The sequence below is a fragment of the Cervus elaphus genome, chromosome 5 (assembly GCF_910594005.1).
Source record: "Cervus elaphus chromosome 5, mCerEla1.1, whole genome shotgun sequence".
Taxonomy (NCBI): domain Eukaryota; kingdom Metazoa; phylum Chordata; class Mammalia; order Artiodactyla; family Cervidae; genus Cervus; species Cervus elaphus.
Window position 1 is genome coordinate 111,778,727 of NC_057819.1, and position 20,881 is coordinate 111,799,607.

The 20,881-nt window shown below is 49.6% G+C and overlaps 1 protein-coding gene across 4 annotated transcripts in view; it reads right to left on the reverse strand.

The window, feature by feature from the left end:
* The window catches only part of PLXDC1 (plexin domain containing 1), a 65,778-nt gene that overhangs the window by 31,436 nt on the left and 13,461 nt on the right, over positions 1-20,881 (reverse strand). For 3 of the 4 annotated variants that reach the window (XM_043904380.1, XM_043904381.1, XM_043904383.1), the window contains exons 3-6: positions 3,543-3,686; positions 3,187-3,256; positions 2,436-2,558; positions 1,687-1,805 (exon numbers count right to left, since the gene is read on the reverse strand). In XM_043904380.1, coding sequence (XP_043760315.1) covers positions 1,687-1,805; positions 2,436-2,558; positions 3,187-3,256; positions 3,543-3,686 — 456 coding nt within the window. The remainder of the gene's footprint in view (positions 1-1,686; positions 1,806-2,435; positions 2,559-3,186; positions 3,257-3,542; positions 3,687-20,881) is intronic. The other variant, XM_043904382.1, reaches the window with a different exon arrangement.

The following is a 20,881-nucleotide window of genomic DNA, read 5'->3' on the forward strand; positions in this document are numbered from 1 at the left end:
ATCTCCAAACACATTTCCTGTTTCTTTTCTTCCTCTTTGTGAATGGCACCTCCATGGAGGAGTCACCCTCAGCCTCTCCCGGCTTCCCTTCATTTCCCTCCTCCTCTGTCAAACACATCTCCAATCCTGTTAACTAGCCTGCTAACAGCCTCTAAAATCGATCCAGTTCTCTCCATCACCCTCACCCTACCCCAAGCTGGCCCATTCTCCTGCATCAACTCCCAGCATCTCCTCTGAGTCCCAGCCCTCTGCTCTCCACTTTCAAGCCAGAGTGGTGTTTTTCAAGATTTTCTTTTTTTTTTTCTGGATGTGGACCATTTTTAAGGTCTTTATGAATCAAGATTGCTGGAAGAAATATCAATAACCTCAGATATGCAGATGACACCACCCTTATGGCAGAGAGTGAAGAGGAACTGAAGAGCCTGTTGATGAAAGTGAAAGAGGAGAGTGAAAAAGTTGGCTTAAAGCTTAACATTCAGAAAACTAAGATCATGGCATCTGGTCCCATCACCTCATGGGAAATAGATGGGGAGACGGTGAAAACAGTGTCAGACTTTATGTTTTGGGGATCCAAAATCACTGCAGATGGTGACTGCAGCCATGAAATTAAAAGACGCTTACTCCTTGGAAGGAAAGTTATGACCAACCTAGATAGCATATTAAAAAACAGAGACATTACTTTGCCAACAAAGGTCCATCTGATCAAGGCTATAGTATTTCCAGTGGTCATGTATGGATGTGAGAGTTGGACTGTGAAGAAAGCTGAGTGCTGAAAAATTGATGCTTTTGAACTGTGGTGTTGGAGAAGACTCTTGAGAGTCCCTTGGACTGCAAGGAGATCCAACCAGTCCATCCTAAAGGAGATCAGTCCTGGGTGTTCATTGGAAGGGCTGATGCTGAAGCTGAAACTCCAGTACTTTGGCCACCTCATGTGAAGAGTTGACTCATTGGAAAAGACCCTGATGCTGGGAGGGATTGGGGGCAGGAGGAGAAGGGGACGACAGAGGATGAGATGGCTGTGGCATCACCGACTCGATGTGCATGAGTTTGGGTAGACTCCGGGAGTTGGTGATGGACAGGGGGGCCTGGCGTGCTGCAATTCATGGGGTCGCAAAGAGTCGGACACGACCGAGCGACTGAACTGTACTGTGCTGTACTATTGAATTTGTTACAATATTGTTTCTATTTTATGTTTTGCTTTTTTAGCCAGGAGGCATGTAGGATCTTAGCTCCCCAACCAGGGATGGAACCCACACCACCTACACTTAACCATTGGACTGCCAGGGAAATCCCCAGGCCGCCTTCTTTCAATGCTTTATACCAGCCAGGCTCAGTCCTGCCACAGAGCCTTTGTATATGCTTTGCTCCCTCCCAGAACACACTTCACCCTCCTCTTTGCGTCTTTAACTCCTACACGTTCTGAAGATTTCAACTCTTTTCCTCAGGAGAGCCTCCCAGGCTCCTCTTCAGGTAAAGAGCCCCATGAAAGGCTTTCCTGGCATCACTATGTAAGAACACTTGCCCCACCCCCCACAGTTACTATCTATCCCCCCAGCCAGATTCTCAGCTCCACAAAGATGGGCCGGCAGCCATCCTGTGAACTTCTGTATCTCCAGCACCACACCCTACATCTGGCCCACTACAGGGTCTCAACATATTTGTTGAATGAAAGAACGGCCCACTCACCTCTTTGTAGCCGAAGACAATACGGCCGTCTTGGTGCAGAGCTGCCTGGAAGGTGAAGCTGCCCCTGTCTTCCCGACCCTGGAGGTAGACGTGGTCCCACTGAACAACAAAGACTGTCCCTGGTGAGGAGAGCAGAGACTTGGCTGGACAGGGAGGTCGTGTGGGGAGCAGGGGCCTGCAGAAATGGTGGCCCATGTGGATGGGACACCAGCTGGTGTCCTTAGCGATGATGGGGTCAGTTTGCAAATTTGACTGGAGGCAGGAGCTGGGCAGCCCACAAACAGTCTGGCTCTCAAGCTGGAGAGGAGCCAGGAGACCCTGATTCAACCTCCCCACCCCCAAGCAGGTACTGTGATTGTACCTGTACCATCTCCAACCCCAAGCACTGTCCTGTCCTTCTTGCCTATCCTGACCCCCTGAGATGAAAAGGAGGAGAAACAGTAGAAACTTCTGTTCACCTGGGGTAGAAGGTTGGTTCTCAAGGGACAACCTGGGGAGAGTAAGAAACAATCAAGTTCTCTAATATTTATTTCATCTCTACTGAGAGCCAATTGTTTTCATTTGATTTTCTCATCAGGGAGCAGGCATTTTGTCCCCAGGGAGGAAAATGAACACAAAGGTAGGGTAGCTGCCTTGCTGTGTGACTGTGGGCAAGTCCCTTGCCCTCTCTGGGCCTTGGGCGCCTCTAAAGGGGCTAGACCAAGGCATCCCTGGAGCTGGATGAATTAAACTCTGAGCTCTGATCTCACCATTGTCAAAATAAGCAACTGTGGAGTTGTCAGAGTAGCCAGGGTTGAAGTTGGCCATCAGAGGGGCCACGTACTGAGTAGCTGTGAGCATCCGATGGACCACGTCACCCATAAAGATGAAGCCTGGGGTGGGAAGAAGTGTAGATGAATCATCAGAGATGGACTTGCTTCCTCGTGCAGGAAGGAGTAGTGTAGATGGAGCTGGAAGTGAGTCTTGGACCTCTGACCCCCCAGCATCACATGGTGGGCTTGGGTCTGGTGTATATAGAGCAAAAGGAGGCCAGACTAAAGAAGTTTCTCTCTGCCCCTCCACCCATCTCTGTCCCTTGGAAGTGCACAGGAATCCAAGATGGGCTCCCTCATATCAACAGGGAGCCTGGTTCCAGGAAACAGGCTCTTGGTGCAGTCTCCTCCCTCTCATTCACAGACTCAGAAGCACAAGGGCCGAGGGACAGCCCATACTGGCCTGTGCTCACCCAGAGGGAGACACACATGCATGTGCACTCACATCCACACACACACACACACACACACACACAATTAAGTCAGCAGACGTGAGGGAGGTGGTCCGAAACACTCATGACCTCTCACCTGAGACTGGGGCCCCAAGAGAGAGCCATTGTGGGCCCACAATGTGGGACCCACCCCAGTCCATCTATAAAACCCTGTCACCTGTGAACCTTCCCAGCTAGGTCCCAGGTTCTGGCTGAAATCTCCATACCCTCTCCCAGCCCCACAGACAAGGCCTTACCTCCGGTTGCTATGGTGATCTGCCGCAGAGGATGCCCGTAGAAGGGGAAATCAAAGGACAAGACCACTCTCTGCAGGGGATGGGAGAGAGTCAGTGCGGCCAAGCTGCAGACCCGGTGGCTGGGCAGTCACACCGCCCCATGCTTATCTGGATTGGGTGGGGGGTAGGCATGTCCAGGGCAGGCCCCCAGGACCACAGGTGGGCACCCCAACTCTGGTCAAGCCCCCTAGGATCCCTGGGAAGGCACTCCCCAGACCCCAGACCTCAGGCCATAGCCATGCCCACTGACCAGGCAGAGTGGGCTGGCCCCCAGCCTCCCAGCCCAAGGTAGTGCTGCCAGGGACTGGGGCACTCACCGAAGCCTGCCGGTGGGTGTTGGAGAGGATTCTGTGAACTTTCACTTGGCTCTGGTTGGCCTTGGTCACGTCCACCCACAGCTCCTGGCTGCGGGGCTCGCTGGGGCCATACAGACGGGACATGTAGTAGCTGTGGTTGTCCTCCTGTCGTTATCCAAGACAGAGCCCACAGGAGGGTGGGAAACAGGATGCTAGCAACCACCCTCTGCACCTCGTCCATCCAGATGTCTGGATAGAGAATTCATGGTCCTCCCAGACCATAGCCCAGAAGAGCTGGTTTAGGCCTGGGAGCCCCTTGGATGCTGTTGGCCCTGGAGAGCTCAGTACCTGCCCCCTAGCTACACCCCTCAACAGCTCTGCTCCAGCTAAATCCATGCCTGCTATACCTGTGGTCCACTCTGCCATCCCCAGGACAGGACAGGGGTTTTTTCCTAGAGCCCTGAGTTCCGCTCCCCGCTACCTCACCCCCACCCCAGAGCACACCCAAGGCAGAGCTCAACTCGGGACGTGAAGGAGCAACAGATAAGGCAGCCCCAAACCAAGCCCTGTCTTCAGGGAGCTCCCAGACTGAGGGGCAGACACAGCCCCCTGCCCTGGGGAGCACCCAATTTAACAGAGAAGAAAACTCTGAATCTTGGAAGCTACACATCTAAAGACAGAGGCAGATCCTTGATCTTGGGCACTGCTAGTCTGATGGAGGAGGTGGGACCCATGCAAACGGAATACCCAAACAGACACCCTCTAGCAGAGAAATAAGACAGGGCCCATACGAGTCACTACAGAGTTGAGAACGGGGAAAGAAGCAGCAATGATGCCTTCAAGACATATTTTTAAGCTTTACTATGTGCCTGATTGGGACAAAATAAAGAATAAGCCAGAATCCAGAGGGCTGGGAGTTAATTCTGTCAAGCCTCTCCTGCAAGGGAGCATTTAGGGGCAGGATTTAAAGGAGGCTGGGAAACAATCAGCAGAAAGAGTGGAAGAGCCTGGAGAGGAGGCCATGTCAAAGCATTTCAGCCCATCTGGGAGCACAGCCGACGAGGAGCGGAGGCACAGCACGCAGGTCCATTTGGCCGCTGCCACAGCCGTGGGGCTGCTGACCCGTGCAGAGCCCCGGGCGTTGCGGGTCATTAATCAGGCTGTCGGGCGGCAGTGGCTGCAGACACAGCAGAGCTAACCATGTTCTCCCTGCCAAGCCGCCAGCTGCCCAGCCAGCCCTTGCCCGGGTCCCAGCATGAGCAGGGCCGAGGGTCGCCTGCTCTCTCCACCCGCCCGGAGGCAGACTCTGTTCTTCTGACAAGTGATACTCTCTGGGGCCTGGGGTTGGGGCAGGGCTGGGGGAAGATGAGCAGGAGAAACACGGGGCTAGGCGGGGTGGGGGTGGGCGTGGGGGTGGGGGGTCGATTTCCTTTGGCTACTGCCTGGTTCCTCCCCTGCAGCCTCTAGACTGCCGGCCCCTCCACCCATTCCTAGCACAGACATCATGCAGATCTAAAAAATCAGAAACACATGAGGCCACCCTCCTCTTCTCATAAGCCATCTGGGGCTCCCACTAGCCCAAAGGCGAAAACCCAAACCTCAGCCATGCATGGGAGGTTCCACCATGAGCCTGCCCCACCCTCTCTCTAGCTTCACCTCTCTCTCTCTCCTTTACCTATGCACCCTTGGGCATCCACTCACCAGACCACCTCCCCAATAGTCTCAGGCCACCATTGGTCACTCAGGCCTTTGCATATGCCGATCTTCCTGCCTGGAGTGGCTCTGCTTTCTCCGCTGGCAGATCCCTCCTCTTCAATGCTCAGCTTAAAGATAACCTTCTTATTGTTATTCTCCCCTGACTTGCCCAGTGAGGACCTCCACCATCCACAGGAGTCCTCAAGGGGTGACTCACAGGTACTGTTTGTGAGAGTCACCTGGGCCCATGCTTGTTGAATTTCTGGTTTTACTCATGAAACCTCCTGAGCAGGGGGCCAACCTTAGGCCTCCCACTGCTGCCACAGTCATCTGCCCTGAGGTCCTAGAAGATGCCCAGAGTAGGAAGCACTGCATCTCAGCTTGCCCGCAGGTATTGGAATATCTGTGCTCATAGCCTCCCTCAAGAAAGCAGCCCCTTCAGCTTCTGGTTCTTCCCTCATCCCACCCCCTGCCCAAGACTAGAAGTCATATTTTCCCCCTTGGGTCTCCAAGTTTCCTATCTCCAATCATATGTGCTGGTGTCCCCATCTTGACCACCAAAAAAAAAAAGCAAAAAACAACCCCCAAAATTACCTGACACCACTATGGAAAATATGGAGGTCCCTCAGAAAACTAAAACTAGAATTATCGTATGATCCAACAATCCCACTCCTGAGCATATATCTAGACAAAACTATAATTTAAAAATATACATGCACTCCTATGTTCTTAGCAGCACTGTTTACAATAGCCAAGAGATGAAAACAACCTAAATGTCCATTGACAGATGACTGGATAAAGAAGACGTGGCACATATATACAACAAAATACTACTCAGTCATAAAAAAAAATGAAATAATGCCATTTGCAGCAATATGGATACAACTAGAGATTATCATATAAGTGAAGTAAGTCAGAAAGAGAAAGACAAATACCATATGATATCACTTATATGTGGAATTTAAAATATGACACAAATGAACCTGTCTACGAAATTGAAGAAGACTCACAGACATAGAGAACGGGGGAGGGATGTACAGAACGGATGGACTGGGAGTTTGACATTAGCAGGTGCAAAGTATTTTACATAGAAAGGATAAACAAGGTTCTACCGTATAGCAGAGGGAACTCTATTCAGTACCCTGAGACAAACCATAGTGGAAAAGAATATAGAAAGAATAGAAAAGAATATAGAGAAAATACTGAATCACTTTGCTGTATATCAGAAATTAACACAACATTGTAAATAAACTATGTATGCATGCATGCTAAGTTGCTTCAATCCTGTCCAACTCTTTCCGATCCTATGAACTGTAGCCCGCCAGGCTCCTCTCTTATTCCCTTCTCCAGGGGATCTTCCTGACCCAGGAATCGAACCTGGGTGTCCTGCATTGTAGGCAGATTCTTTACCATCTGAGCCACCAGGAAAACCTGGTGAATTAACTATACTTCAATTTTTTAAAAAAATAAAGAAGCTCCAGAAAAAAAAAAAAACAAACCTGCCAAGGAAGAAAGCCCCTTGCACACCAACTCATGCAAAAACACATGAACAAATGTGCCCAAGAGGAGTCCGAAGGCCCTCAAGGTGCTTCCAGGGAATCACGTGGTGAGTGGATTTTATTCCACCTCAAAGAACAACCACAAGGGGCCCTGACCAACACTGTTCATCTAAAAGTCTGCAGGACCGCAACTCTGAAGCCAATTCAGGCTCAGCTGCGACCACCTGCCACAGACACAGCTAGCGCTCCATTCTTCTCTCCACTAGGTCCAACAAAGGAGTGGTTTATTAAACAGCATCAGTGGGCCTAAAATTTTGCCTGGAGAAAGGAAACCTAGTTTAGATGCTATTCAGCCCACCATTTAGATATCTTCTCCAACCTCCACCCACCGCCTCAAACTCTGAGCCTCTGACACAGAAGGACAGGCGAAAATCACCTCTGCACCACGGCTCAAGGTCCCTGAATCCTTGATACCCGAGAAGGGTTTGCTGAGGCGAGGCGAGCGAGGCCTGTGCAGGGAGCCCAGAACCTTCCTTTTGCCCTTTTATAGAAGTAAGAGGGACCAGTGCCTGGCACAGTCAAGATTTTGGAAGTAAACTTGCCTCCCTAATTCCTGGGCTGTCTTTTCATAAAAAGTCGGGGAGGAGGACATGAGCAGCCAACAGAGCCCAGCAGGGTCTAGGTGGCTCTCTAGTCCTTTTTTAAAAAATATTTATTTAACTTAATCAATTTATTTGGTTGTGTCAGGTCGTAGTTGCGGCATGCAGGATCTAGTTCCCTGGTCAGGGATCGAACCCTACCAGGCCCCTTACACTGGAAGTTGGGAGTCTTAGCCACTGGACCACCAAGGAAGTCCCTCTTTGACTTCGTGGACTAACCACCAAGTTAGTCCTTTCGAACGCACAGAAGGTTTAATTGTGTCCCTCATAAAGCTATGTTTAAGTGATAACCCCCAGTGCTTTGGATATGACCATATATGGAAATAAGAGTCTTTGCAGATGTCAAGTTAAGATGAGGTTCTACTGCATTAGGGTTGGACTTAAATCCAATGACAGGCTTGTTATATGATTGCTACAAAACAAAGGAGAGGAAGATTCAGATACAGAAACACAGACGGGACACAGGGAAGAAGTCCATGTGACATCAAAGACAGAGATTGGAGTGATGCAGTTTACAAACAAAGAAACACCAAGGATTATCAGAGGCCACCAGAAACTAGGAGGAGGCGAGGAAGAATTCTACCCTAACCTCCAGAGTGACTGTGACCTTGCTGACACCTTGATTCAGATTTCTGGCCAAAACTGTGAGAGAATAATTTCTATTGTTTTAAGCCACCCGGTTTGTGATACTCTGCTATGGCAGCCCTAGGAGGCTAATACAGAAGTCCACAGTTGTGTGATGCTGTGCCTCAAAGGGGCAACCCTCAATGTCTCCCCCTTCTTGTCACAGTCCTGCTTAGAACATTCTGTGGCTTCCCAGCTGCACTCAGATTGAAGGCCACATTCCTTATCATGACCTCCAAGGCCCTGTGAGGCAAACTCTAGACTTCGCCTATCCAATATTCATTACCCCTCTTCTTTATTAATAGCACATTGATCTTGTAGCAAGCAGCAATGTAGTCAACTAAAAAACTTCATTCCCTGGATGACTTTAGGCTTACCATGTGATGCAGGCTGGCTTATGAGATATACTGAAGGTTCTAGTAGGGCCTTTCACAAGAGGTCAAATTTGACTGCTCATCCCTCTTGCCTTTGCCCTTCTCTTTATTCCTGCCTGGAATGCAGATGTGATGACTGGAGCTTCAACAGCCATCTTGTGAGCATTAAGACAAGTGAAAGTGTTAGTCACTCAGTCATGTCCGACTCTTTGCAACCTCATGGACTGTAGCCTGCCAGGCTCCTCTGTCCATGGGGTTCCCCAGGCAAGAATACTGGAGTGGGTAGCTATTCCCTTCTCCAGGAGATCTTCCCAATCCAGGGATCAAACCCTCGTCTCTTGCATTGGAGGCAGATTCTTTATCATCTGAGCCACCAGGGAAGCAATAAAGATAAGAGCTGCATCCTAAGGATAGTGGAGTGGACAGTTAGACAGAACCTGGGTCCCTGGAGGAATGCTTGTTAAGGCCTCACATTCAGCATTCTGTTATATGCAAACATGAATTCTTCCTGATACACGGTAGTCTGGCCCCTCCCCCCACCACCTCCCTCCCTAGGTCTCCCCTCCCCACCCCCACCCCTGCTCTCCTTGCCCCAGCCCAGCTGGGCTTCTTTCAGTTCCTGAAATCACCAAGTGCTTGTCTGACTCAGGACCTTGGTATTTCCTATGCCTCAAAACCTCTTTTTCGTTCAGTTCAGAAGCTGACTCCTCATGGTCCTTCAGACCTCAGTTCGGTGGTCACTGCTTCAGGTGCTCTTTCATCAGGAGTGGCTTCCTGATGTCCCTGTTACACTCTCATCACACCTTGGACTTCTGCCTCTCCATGTGTTGCACACTTGCGATGACTGATTTGACTTTTAGACTTGTTATGTCCATACCTGCCTTACCTAGAAGACCATAATTTCCCCACAAATAAGGTCAGCCTTTACCCATAGTGGGTTATTTTTAGGCTGTGCTGTACAGTATGTAGGATCTTAGTTCCCAAACCAGAGATGCAATCCGTGCCCCCTGCACTGGAGGTGTGGAGTGTGAACCACTAGGCCATCAGGGAAGTCCCACCTATGGGGTTTAAGCAGAGTATGCGCTCGATTGGAGAATATGTTAATAAATGAATGACCAACCATTCATAATTTCAAAGCATAGTTTGTTGAAAGCCTGCTCTTCCTTTGTTTTATTGCTATCGCCATGCATTCTAGAGAGCCGGATGGGATGTTACTACCAAACAAAGCGAGAGAGTAGCTCATGGGGAACAGGTTTAAAACAGCTGCTTGGAGGCCTGGAAAAGGGTCTGGTTTCCATCACCTCATCCCTGGGACTCACCTGGGGACAGTGTTCACCAAACCTCCAAGCACTGGAAATAAGAGCCCTGCACAGAAGCCACGCTCTGCAGTTGTGAAGCCCAAACAGACGCTGACACATCTCTTGCTATGTCACCTAAGAGGCAAAGGGTGGGGTGACTGGGGATGTGTCTCACCAGCCTGCTACTCTGAGTTCTCTGCGCGTGAAGGACAAACAGCCCACCTCCCGAGCCAGTGCTGCTCTGCTGAGGAGGCTGTGTGCTACTGGGGGAATCCTGGGACAGGATCAACTCATTCTTGGAGCTCCCAAGAAGCCTTCCAATGGCACATCTTAACTGACAGCCAGGAGATCGAACCAGTCCTAAAGGAAATCAACCCTGAATATTCACTGGAAGGACTGATGCTGAAGCTGAAGCTCCAACAAGGACAGCATCCTCCCCCATCACTGATGCAGGTGACAGACACAGGAGCCACTTGTGAAGGAAGCAAGTCTCTGGACAGCATTCCCATTGGCAGGACATCAGACACACAGGAAGGTGCCTCCAGCTCCCCGTCTTCTCTTCCCCAAATGCTCGTACCATCACCTGAGGAGGCCCTTCCAGTCAAAAGTTCTGAATTGGTACAGTTGCAGCTTGAAGCATGTCCCTTAGGCTGTATTCCTATCTGGAGTGGGGCAGGATAGGAGGAATTTGAGATGCTAGGAAGGGGAGAGGATGAGAAAAACAGTTCTCTGTCAAAGGAGAAAAGAAGGAGGGAGGGAGGGAAGGAAGGAAGGACGTCTCCTGATTCCTCAAGCTCTTCTCCAAGGAAGTGAAGCTAATGAGGGAGATGCTTTCAGGCCATGCAAGGAAACCCTGATTCCACCTGCTCAGACTTGGAGCAGGTCCTGGTAGTCCAGTGGTTAAGACTGCATTTCCAACACAGGCAGCATGGGTTCAATTCCTGGGCAGAGAGGTTCCCCATGCTGCCACCTGACCAAAAACCAAAACAATAAACCCAGAGGAAGCGTCCTCAGTCATGTGACTGAGAGTGCGCAGGGCAGCAAGTGAGGAGCACAGGGCCTCTGGTGTAATCAGGGCCTTGTCCTAAGTGTGACTGCTGCTCCACAGAAAGGAGAAGGAAGCCAGCCCTCACATGTGGCTTCAATAAATATATGCTGGATAAGTGAAAAAGAGACCGAGTTGAGGAGGGTCTCGAAAGACAGAAAAAGCAGCCCTGGTTCCTCATGGTTTTCTAGGCCCGAGGTCAGGCTGGAAGGTCAGGCTTCATCTCTAGCCCATGGATCCCATGGCAAGTCTCTGAACTCTCTCTATAAATCTTTCCCAAGACATCTTGAATGGCTCCTTGGCAATAAAAGAGCCCTAAAGAGAATAGCTGTACTCTTGGGGTGATCAGAGGAAGGATTTTGAGGGATACTCTAGACAGTCCTTCGCCAGCATAGATAGCAAGAATCTGCATGGAAAGAGAGAAATGAGAAACTAAATTTCTGGGAGAATTTTTCCTTGGCTGCCATGCTTTTTCTTCTACAAAGTCAATCGCCACTGGCTTCCGGACTTGGTGGTGGCTTGGAATTCACCAGCCATGGGGGTGCTTCCTGTCTGCAGCTGCAGGTCCCTTATCATGCTGCCACGGCATGCAGTTTTGATGGTGCAAGTCCACTCGTGGCAGAAACTGACAACTGTCTCCCAGTAATCATCCTCCTCTCCTTCCTTCAGTAGCAGAACTGCCCAGTTTTTGTTAGACACACAGGCATCCAGCTAGACCACATTTCCCTGCCCTCCTTATAGCTACGTGTGGCTATATGACTATGTCTGACCAATGGAAGATGAGAAGAATGACTGGCCTCAGTAGGAATTAAGGGGCTCTCACCTTTCTCAGTTTCCATTGGCTGGGATGCAGATGTGATGGCAGGAGCTGAAACAGCCATTTTGGACCATAACATAACAGATAAATGTTGTAGAGAGAAGCTGGGTCTCTAACACCATGGAGACACTACAACTCCTGCTTACTTATGCTCACACTATTACATGCAAGAGAGGAACAAATCTCTTTCATGTCTAAGTTCCCTGTCAGTTGGTCATTTTTACAACAGCTGAATCTGTATCCTAATTAATACAAGGTTCTAAATGGCCTCCTCAGGCCACTCAATCCGAAGCCTTCTTCACTGTTTTCCACATATATATGTCCTTTAATGACTATGCCAAAGCCTTTGACTGTGTGGATCACAATAAACTGTGAAAATTCTGAAAGAGATGGGAATACCAGACCACCTGACCTGCCTCTTGAGAAATCTGTATGCAGGTCAGGAAGCAACAGTGAGAACTGGACATGGAACAACAGACTGGTTCCAAATAGGAAAGGGAGTACGTCAAGGCTGTATTGTCACCCTGCTTATTTAACTTATATGCAGAAACACTGGGCTGGAGGAAGCACAAGCTGGAATCAAGATTGCCAGGAGAAATATCAATAACCTCAGATATGCAGATGATACCACCCTTATGGCAGAAAGTGAAGAAGAACTAAAAGCCTCTTGATGAAAGTGAAAGAGGAGAGTGAAAAAGTTGGCTTAAAGCTCAACATTCAGAAAACTAAGATCATGGCATCTGGTCCCATCACTTTCTGGCAAATAGATGGGGAAACAGTGGAAACAGTGGCTGACTTTATTTTTCTGGGCTCCAAAATCACTGCAGATGGTGATTGCAGCCATGAAATTAAAAGACGCTTACTCCTTGGAAGGAAAGTTATGACCAACCTAGACAGCATATTGGAGCTTCCCTTGTGGCTCAGATGGTAAAGCGTCTGCCTGCAATGCGGGAGACCCGGGCTCGATCCCTGGGTTGGGAAGATCTCCTGGAGAAGGAAATGGCAACCCACTCCAGTATTCTTGCCTGGAGAATCCCACAGATGGAGGAGCCTGGTAGGCTACAGTCCATGGGGCGGCAAAAAGTCAGACATGACTGAGCAACTTCACTAGACAGTATATTAAAAAGCAGAGACATTACTTTGCCAACAAAGGTCCGTCTAGTCAAGGCTATGGTTTTTCCAGTGGTCATGTACGGAGGTGAGAGTTGGACTATAACGAAAGCTGAGCGCAGAAGAATTGATGCTTTTGAACTGTGGTGTTGGAGAAGACTCTTGAGAGTCCCTTGGACAGCAAGGAGATCCAACCAGTCCATCCTAAAGGAGATCAGTCCTGGGTGTTCACTGGAAGGACTGATGTTGAAGCTGAAACTCCAATACTTTGGCCACCTGATGCGAAGAGCTGACTCATTGGAAAAGACCCTGATGCTGGGAGGGATTGGGGGCAGGAGGAGAAGGGGACAACAGAGGATGAGACGGTTAGATGGCATCACCGACTCAATGGACATGGGTTTGGGTGGACTCCAGGAGTTGGTGATGGACAGGGAAGCCTGGTGTGCTGCAGTTCATGGGGTCGCAAAGAGTCGGACACGACTGAGCGACTGAACTGAACTGAACTGATGTCTCCTGAAAGGGCTTCCCAGATGTCTCAGTGGTAAAGACCCTGCCTGCCAATGCAGGAGATGCAGGTTTGATCCCTGGGTCCGGAAGATCCCCTGGAGGAGGAAATGGCAACCCAATCCAGTATTTTCCCTGGGATAATCCCATGGACAGAGGAGCCTGGCGGGCTACAGTCCACGGGGTCACAAAGAGTCAGACACAGCTGAAGGGACTGGGCACAACAAAGGAAAAGGATTTAGAGGCTTGCCTGGCAGTGAACTCACCTGAGGAATTCACACACTTCACAGCTGACACCACATTTGACCTGCTATCTGTGAGGCAGACCTGTTACCCCAGAGGGCAGCCTTCCAGGCACTGTGGCTAGAGGCTTGAAGCTGTGATGGGGGTGACCTCACATGACAGAAGGTCAGAGAGCACAGCACAAGCCAGACCTCTTGGCAAGTCTGCCAAAGAGAACTGTGTTTCCTTGAAATGCCTGCAAGAAGCCCCAGTGGGTAAACCACATTCATGTGGGGAAGCAGCTTGACGTGGCTTTCAAATCTTTCTGGCCATGAAACCCTTTCTTCCAATTAGCCTTCCATGGAGGCGCAGTACATAAATTACATCAAAGTAAAGCACTCTGCAGGGAGAAAAGAGAAGGCCCGGAACCCAGCATGCTGTGCTAGTTCCTTCTCTACCACCTCACCCACGGTGGCCCCTGGGGTACCTCTAGGATCAAGGGCAGGAGCTGTGGAGTTAGCAGACCCGAGTTCAACAACTAGCCCCACTATATAATAGTTGATGCCACACATTCCTCTCCCCCCTGAGCATCAGTTCCCTCATCAGTAACCTTTCTCACAGAGCTCTTGCAAGGATTAGACAAAAACATAAGCACATAAAGCTCTTAGCCCAGCATCCACAGTAGGGGTTTGAAAAGTGGGAGCTATTATGATGAATCTGTTGAACCTTTCCAGGAAAGGTCTTGACTGGGGAGGCTGCCTCCTCAAAACCATCCCCAGCTCCATCTTCAGCGCCTGCTGTTACAGTGTCTCTTCTGCCTCAATTATTCATGCCGGGAGCCTGCCAGGCACTTCATTTCTGACAGCGGGGCAGCATTTACCTTGGCTGAGCTCAAGCCGTTTCTGGACAGGAACTCTGGCTAAGCTGTCACCATCAGCCCATCATCTGCCAGCCAACTGGCAGGTGGAAATGCCGGGGCAGGCAACCAAGTGCACCCTGCAGGGCCTGTTGAAGAAGCCAGGCTGGCCGTGCTGGTGAGAATGGTGGGCCAGGCAGCTGGGTCCAACCCAGGACATGCTGAGGAGATTACTGGGTAACCCATTGCCTGCCTCCACTGCTCTAGGAGGCCTTACAAGGCCAACGAAAATGTCTTCTAGATCCATGCTACTCAAAGTGTGGCCCAGGGACCAGCAACATCAGATTCACCTGAGAGCTCACTGGAAATGCAGAATCCAGGTGCGTGTGTGCTAAATCACCTCCGTCGTGTCCGACTCTTTGCAACCCTATGGACTGTAGCCCGCCAGGCTCCTCTGTCCACGGGATTCTCCAGGCAAGAATACTGGAGTGGGTTGCCATTTCCTACCCCAGGAGATCTTCCCAACCCAGGAATCAAACCCACATCTCTTATGTCTCCTGCAGGAGGGTTCTTTACTGGTAGTGCCACCTGCAGAATTCAGGACGCAACCCCAAAACTGCTGGATCAAAATCCACATTTAAACAAGCTTCCCAAGGCATTATTTGGCACAATAAAGTTTGAAAAGTTCTAGTCAAGAAGCGCCCTCTGTGTGGACCAACATGTCACTCGTTTTTGTCTCTGAGGTCTCCGAGGACAGAAAGGCCTGAGTTCTCATCCTGGCTCTGCCACTCACTGGTTGTGCAACCTTCGCCCAGCACTTTAGGTCTCTGTTCCCAGATAGTATTAGAAACACTTACAAAAAAAGAAAGAAAGAAACACTTGCTTCCTGGAGTGTTGTTGTTCAATCGCTCAGTTGTGCCCAACTCTTTGTGATCCCATTGACTGCAGCACGCCAGGCCTCCCTGTCCTTCACCAACTCCTGGAGCTTGCTCAAACTCATGTTCATTGAGTCGGTGATGCCATCCAACCATCTCGTCCTCTGTCGTCCCCTTCTCCTCCTGCCTTCAATCTTTCCCAGCATCAGGGTCTTTTCCAACGAGTCGGCTCTTCGCATCAGGCAGCCAAAGTATTGGAGCTTCAGCTTCAGCATCAGTCCTTCTAATGAATATTCAGGACTGATCTCCTTTAGGATGGACTGGTTGGATCTCCTTGCTGCCCAAGGGACTCTCAAGAGTCTTCTCCAGTACCACAGTTTGAAGGCAACAGTTCTTTGGCGCTCAGCCTTTTTTATTGTCCAGCTCTCACATTCATACACGACTACTGGAAAAACCATAGCTTTGACTAGACTAACTTTTGTTGTTGAATGGCTGAAATGAAATCCGGGGAGTGAGGCCAGCTCTCAGGGACTGCTCCTTCAGTTTCCCTCACCTCACGCACCTACATAATTAACCTCGATCTGCCCTCTTGAGGCATTCAAGCCTTAGACTGAAATAAACCACATGGAACACTGTCATCACAGACTTGGAGAAAGTAGGTCCCCTGGGCTAGCCTGGGAAGGGAGGGACCCAGGCTAGACAAAGGGGCTTTGATATGGTGCTAAAAGCCTGGGATAAAGAGGTGTCAGGATGCGTGAGACTGACCTGAGAAGGTGCTGAAAGAGGGGTTTGGACCAGGCTTGAAAAGAGGGTGTGAACTGACTTTCTAGACAAAGTACTTTTTAATACTCCCTGACACTTCATGGAAATGGAAGAATCATCTTATCCTGACACTGATTCAATATGTGGGCTTTTGGAGGAGTATCTATCAGTCAACCAGAGATTTTGACAGCATCAGTATATTTCATGTAACCACAGAGAATTAGAATAACAAGGAACAAAACAAAAACAGGCCTCCTCCACCTATCACCTGGTCCCATTCTGGCATATTTCCTTCTAGTCTTTTTCATCTGGATGTAATTTCACGTGGCTATAATCCTGCTGACTATCCAGTTGTGTGGATGGTTCTGTCATGTTTCATGATATCTGAAGCAGTTTCTGATGTTGAACATGGTCTTTTAACAATCATTTGTAAATGAATCATGACCATCTACTCAGAAGAAAACCCATAATTTTCTTAACTATCTCCTTATTCGGGAGCACTTAGTTTCCAGTTTTTATGCTCTATTTTTCTATTTTAAATACTACTCTGATGAATTTGTTGATACACTTTTCATATCCGGAATTATCATCCCTGCTTCAAAGCCTCTGATACAAAGCAGGGCTTCTCAAGTTTTAATGTGCATAAGAATCACTTGGGAGTCAGAGTCTGTTTCTGCAGGTCTGAGGGGCCTGAGCTTCTGCATTCCTAACAAGTTCCCACTATACAGTGAGGAATTGTGATGATATGAAGAGTAGCCCCTAAAGCTTCAAGGCCAGGAAATCCTCCTTTGTGGCTGGGGTCCCATTTTTGTACTTCCAGCTAAGATCTGGGGGGAAACCACTACTCATTTTTCCTAGACCTTTCTGATTAACTTTTCAATCAGTTAGCTCAACTGATTTTTATGAAAACTCTATGAGACATTTAGGTGAGGAAACTGAGGTTTAGAGGGACAACGCAGCAAAGACACACACTATTTACCATATTGGGACCAGATAAAGATGACCCACTGTTCCAATGTGCCTGAGACCGAGGGGTTTCCCAGGATGCTGGATGTTCAGTGCCCAAAACAGGACCATCTTGGGGAAACACAGATGATTGGTCACCTTAACCATAGCCTAATTCAGAGTCAGCTAATGTTTATCATTCCCAACCCCGGGGAATGTATGTTAGTCATGTAGGTTAGTGTATGACACCTTTGCCATTAGGCAATAGCATCCTCATGTGACAGTGAAGAAATGGGCTCAGAGAGGTTAAGAAACCTGCCTAAGACAAAAAGACAAATCACCCAATTTTATAAATGGGCAAAGGACATAAGTAGACCTTTCTCCAAAGAAAATATACAAATGGCCAACAAGCACAAGAAAAGAAGCTCATTATCATTAGTTATTAAGGAAACACAAAGCAAAACCATGGTGAGATACTAGATCACACCCACTGCTGCTGCTGCTGCTGCTAAGTCGCTTCAGTAGTGTCTGACTCTGTGCGACCCCATAGACGGCAGCCCACCAGGCTCCGCCGTCCCTGGGATTCTCCAGGCGAGAACACTGGAGTGGGTTGCCATTTCCTTCTCCAACCCACTAGGATGCTATAATTTAAAAAAGAGAGAGAGAGAAATAACAAACGTTGGCAAGGATGTGGAGAAATGGGAACCCTCATACATTGCTGGTGGGAATGTAACATGGTTCAGTCACTGTGGAAAACAGTCTGGCAGTTCCTCAAAGAATTTAGCATAGAATTACACTATGACTCAGCAATTTCACTTCTAGGTTATATACCCCAAAGAGCTGAAAATATGTACTCTAACAAGTACACGTATACATGTTCCCAGCAGCACTGCTCACAAGAGCCAAGAGGAGGAAACCCAAATGTCTATCAACAAAGGAACAGATGAACAAAACTATGGTATATCCATATAATGGAAGACACTATTCAGCCATAAAATGGATAGCCTTGAAAACATTATGCCAGGTGAAAGAAACCAGACATGAAAGATCATATATGGTATTTCATTTATATATGAACTATCCAGAACAGGTAAATTCATAGAAATAGAACACAGATCGGGGGTTACTTGGGACTTGAGGCAGGGGTTGTGGAGCTACAGCCTAAATCCAGGGTTTCCTTTTTGGGGATGAAAATGTTTCGGGACCAGATAGAGGTGATGGTTGCACAACACTGTGGGCGTGTTAAAAGCACTTCACTTTAAAATGGTTAATTTTTTAATGTGACTCTCACCTCAACAAGAAAGAAAGAAAACCAACCAACCAACCGACAGACCAACTAGCCGGCTGAAGGAAAAGGTCAACGAAAGGGATTGCGTGGGAGGCGGGCCGCCTTAGGCTGAGCAGCCAGCAGAGGGCGCTGTGGCGCCCTTACCGAGCCAGGCAGGGGCGACATCCCCGACTGAGAACGCAACAAGTGCCTGGCGTTTTGCTCTTGAGTCTCAACTTTGTAAGATCAGTACCTACCCGCTCCGTTTGAGAAATCTGAAGCTAGCAGGGGTTTGAAACGCCAGGTTCATTAACTGAGGGTTTTTAAGTGCCCGGCCCAAGGTCTGCCGCTGGTGCATGCCAGATGGGAGGCCAGGATGGTGGTACTCTTTCCACAGAGCTGAAGACTGGATGTCCAGACTCCACCTCTCACCTCTCAGGACACCTCTCCTTTTCACAAAATCTCTTATTTTCTCTCTCTTCGCAATTCAGCTCACAACTTTCCTTCCACCCACCTCACCCTCTACCCTCAGGAATCTTCTCCTAGCAGCCTCCTCACCCCATCCCTGCCCCTGAGTGCAGGCACTGGCATGCCTGGGTTCTTTGCTGAGCCATTGCTTGGGGCTCTTCTTGTGTCCCTGCTACGAGTCTGTCTGTCCTGTCTCCCCTAGGCCCTTAGGTCTAGGCCCTTAGGTCTGCAGGCACTGGCATGCCTGGGTTCTTTGCTGAGCCATTGCTTGGGGCTCTTCTTGAGTCCCTGCTACGAGTCTGTCTGTCCTGTCTCCCCTAGGCCCTGTCTCCCCTAGGCCCCTTAGGCCCTAAGCCCTTAGGCTTAGGTCTGGGGAGGGGGCCTTCTAGAGGTTTTGTTTTGGGAACTGCCTCCTTTGGGCGGGTGTAGAAACCAGGCAGATGTTGCACCCACTTGTCCCTCTCACTGCCCAACTGTCTTGAATGCTGTGGTCCCTTGCCCAGCCACAGAGTTCCTCAGCATTCCTAGGCTTGCCAGGGTGGTCAGATGAGCTGGGAAGTTTTGCTTGGGTCAGAGAGAGAGGAGAGGAATTCAGGGAAGCGAGGCCAGGGGGAATACTGGGGTGAGAGGTGGGGAGTCAAAATTTTCTGTTATGGAGTAAAACTGTTTTATTACGGGGGAACTCCCAAATCTGAATTCTCTTAAACTTGGTTCCTCTCAAACTGTGAACCAGACATGAACAACAGAACCAAGAAAACCTTTCATTTGGATTTGGAAATCCCCAGGTTTGAAGACATTCCCCTTCAGCCTCTTGGAGGATAAACTGTGGCTCTTCCCAGATATCTGACTTAGCACTACAGCCCCCCCCGCCCAATCCCTCCCTCCCCCATAAAATTTCCAGTGTCCCCAGGGCCTCAGGACTGGTCTTGGTGGAAAATCTCTGGAAAGCTTGAGTCCAGACAAGAATCCTATTTCCAGGGGAAATAGGATGGTAGATGGTGGCAGAGTGGGCGTGGGAATAAAACCCAAGGAGATGGCTCTGAGTCCACCCTGGGAACACAGGCCAGATGCCTCAAGGCTTCCAAAGCAAGAGGTCCGAGTTGAAGGAGCATTGTGGCGAGGTGGCCAGGCAGGAGGTGCTGGGCAGAAGGGACTAGGAAGAAGGGATTGGGCCAAAGGAATGAGAAGGGAAGATGGGGGAGCAAGGCTGGGCAGAGAAGGTCTGGAATGGGGGCTGGGCAGACAGGTTGAGGTGAGGGAGCTGGGCCAGCAGGGAAGCCGGGGCCAGGAGGGTGGACTGAGGAGCCATGAAGGAAAATGAGGAGGCTCCTGGGTGGGGCTAGGGGGTGGGGGCAAAAGGGATGGTAGCCCAGGTGCCAGGCCCTCAGCCTCTTGAGCAGAGGGAACCAGAGTCTGGTTCCTTTTGGCCCAGAATGGACTGTGATATGGATAAATGGTGGAAATGTTGTCCTGTGGAAATTGAAGAAAACTTCCTGAAGCAGACCAAATCAAACTTGCTGAAATGTCCCCTTTCGGCCACTTCTCTCTTGCTCAGCCCTCTGCTGCCAAGATGGAATTTCCTTTGGACAAGGAGAACCCCACTCTCAGAGACGCTGACTGGAGACACAGGAGAAGCAGGCATCTCTGGGCCCCTTCCCGGGACACCTGCAGGGGCCAAGAGGGCCCGCTGTCCAGGGTAGGGTGAGCACGCAGCCCAGGGGTGTGGAGGTCTGGCTGCGCTGAAGAGAGGCAGTCATTACCATTCTCCACTGAGCGCTGCTCAGGGCAAGGCCTAATGGGTTCAAGGCCAGGTAGGAATGGAGCACAGACCCCTCTGAGGATTCAGGCACGAGGCCCCCACTCCAGGTCGCAGTGTGTGGACACGTGTCCCGGTGCATATAGGGTGTATAAGCACTGATGTTGTCTTATATGTGTGGGAACCCAGGAGTACATAGAGTTGGGTCCTTTGAGGCCACTAAGTCCAACGATTCACCCCGGGCACAACCTCTTCTCTTCACCAACCCTGTCTTTCAAGGCCTCTGGAGATGGGAAATCCCTGCCTCCTTTGTTCCTTCAAAGGAGGAACTCCCACTGCGGGCCAGGCACTGGCAACAGAGTGATAAGACAATCTCAGGTCTCATGTGCCTCAGTTTCAGGGGAAGAGAGGCAATAAAAACAAATAGATACTTCCATGCAGGAAGGGATATGAGCTATGGAGAAAAATAATCCATTCCCTCTGCCCCAGTCCCAACCCTGCAGCTATTAGAAAACAGCCACATCTAGTAGTTTCTCTATAGCAGGCTAAATACCCCAGGCTCCTTCAACCATTTAGACCACTCT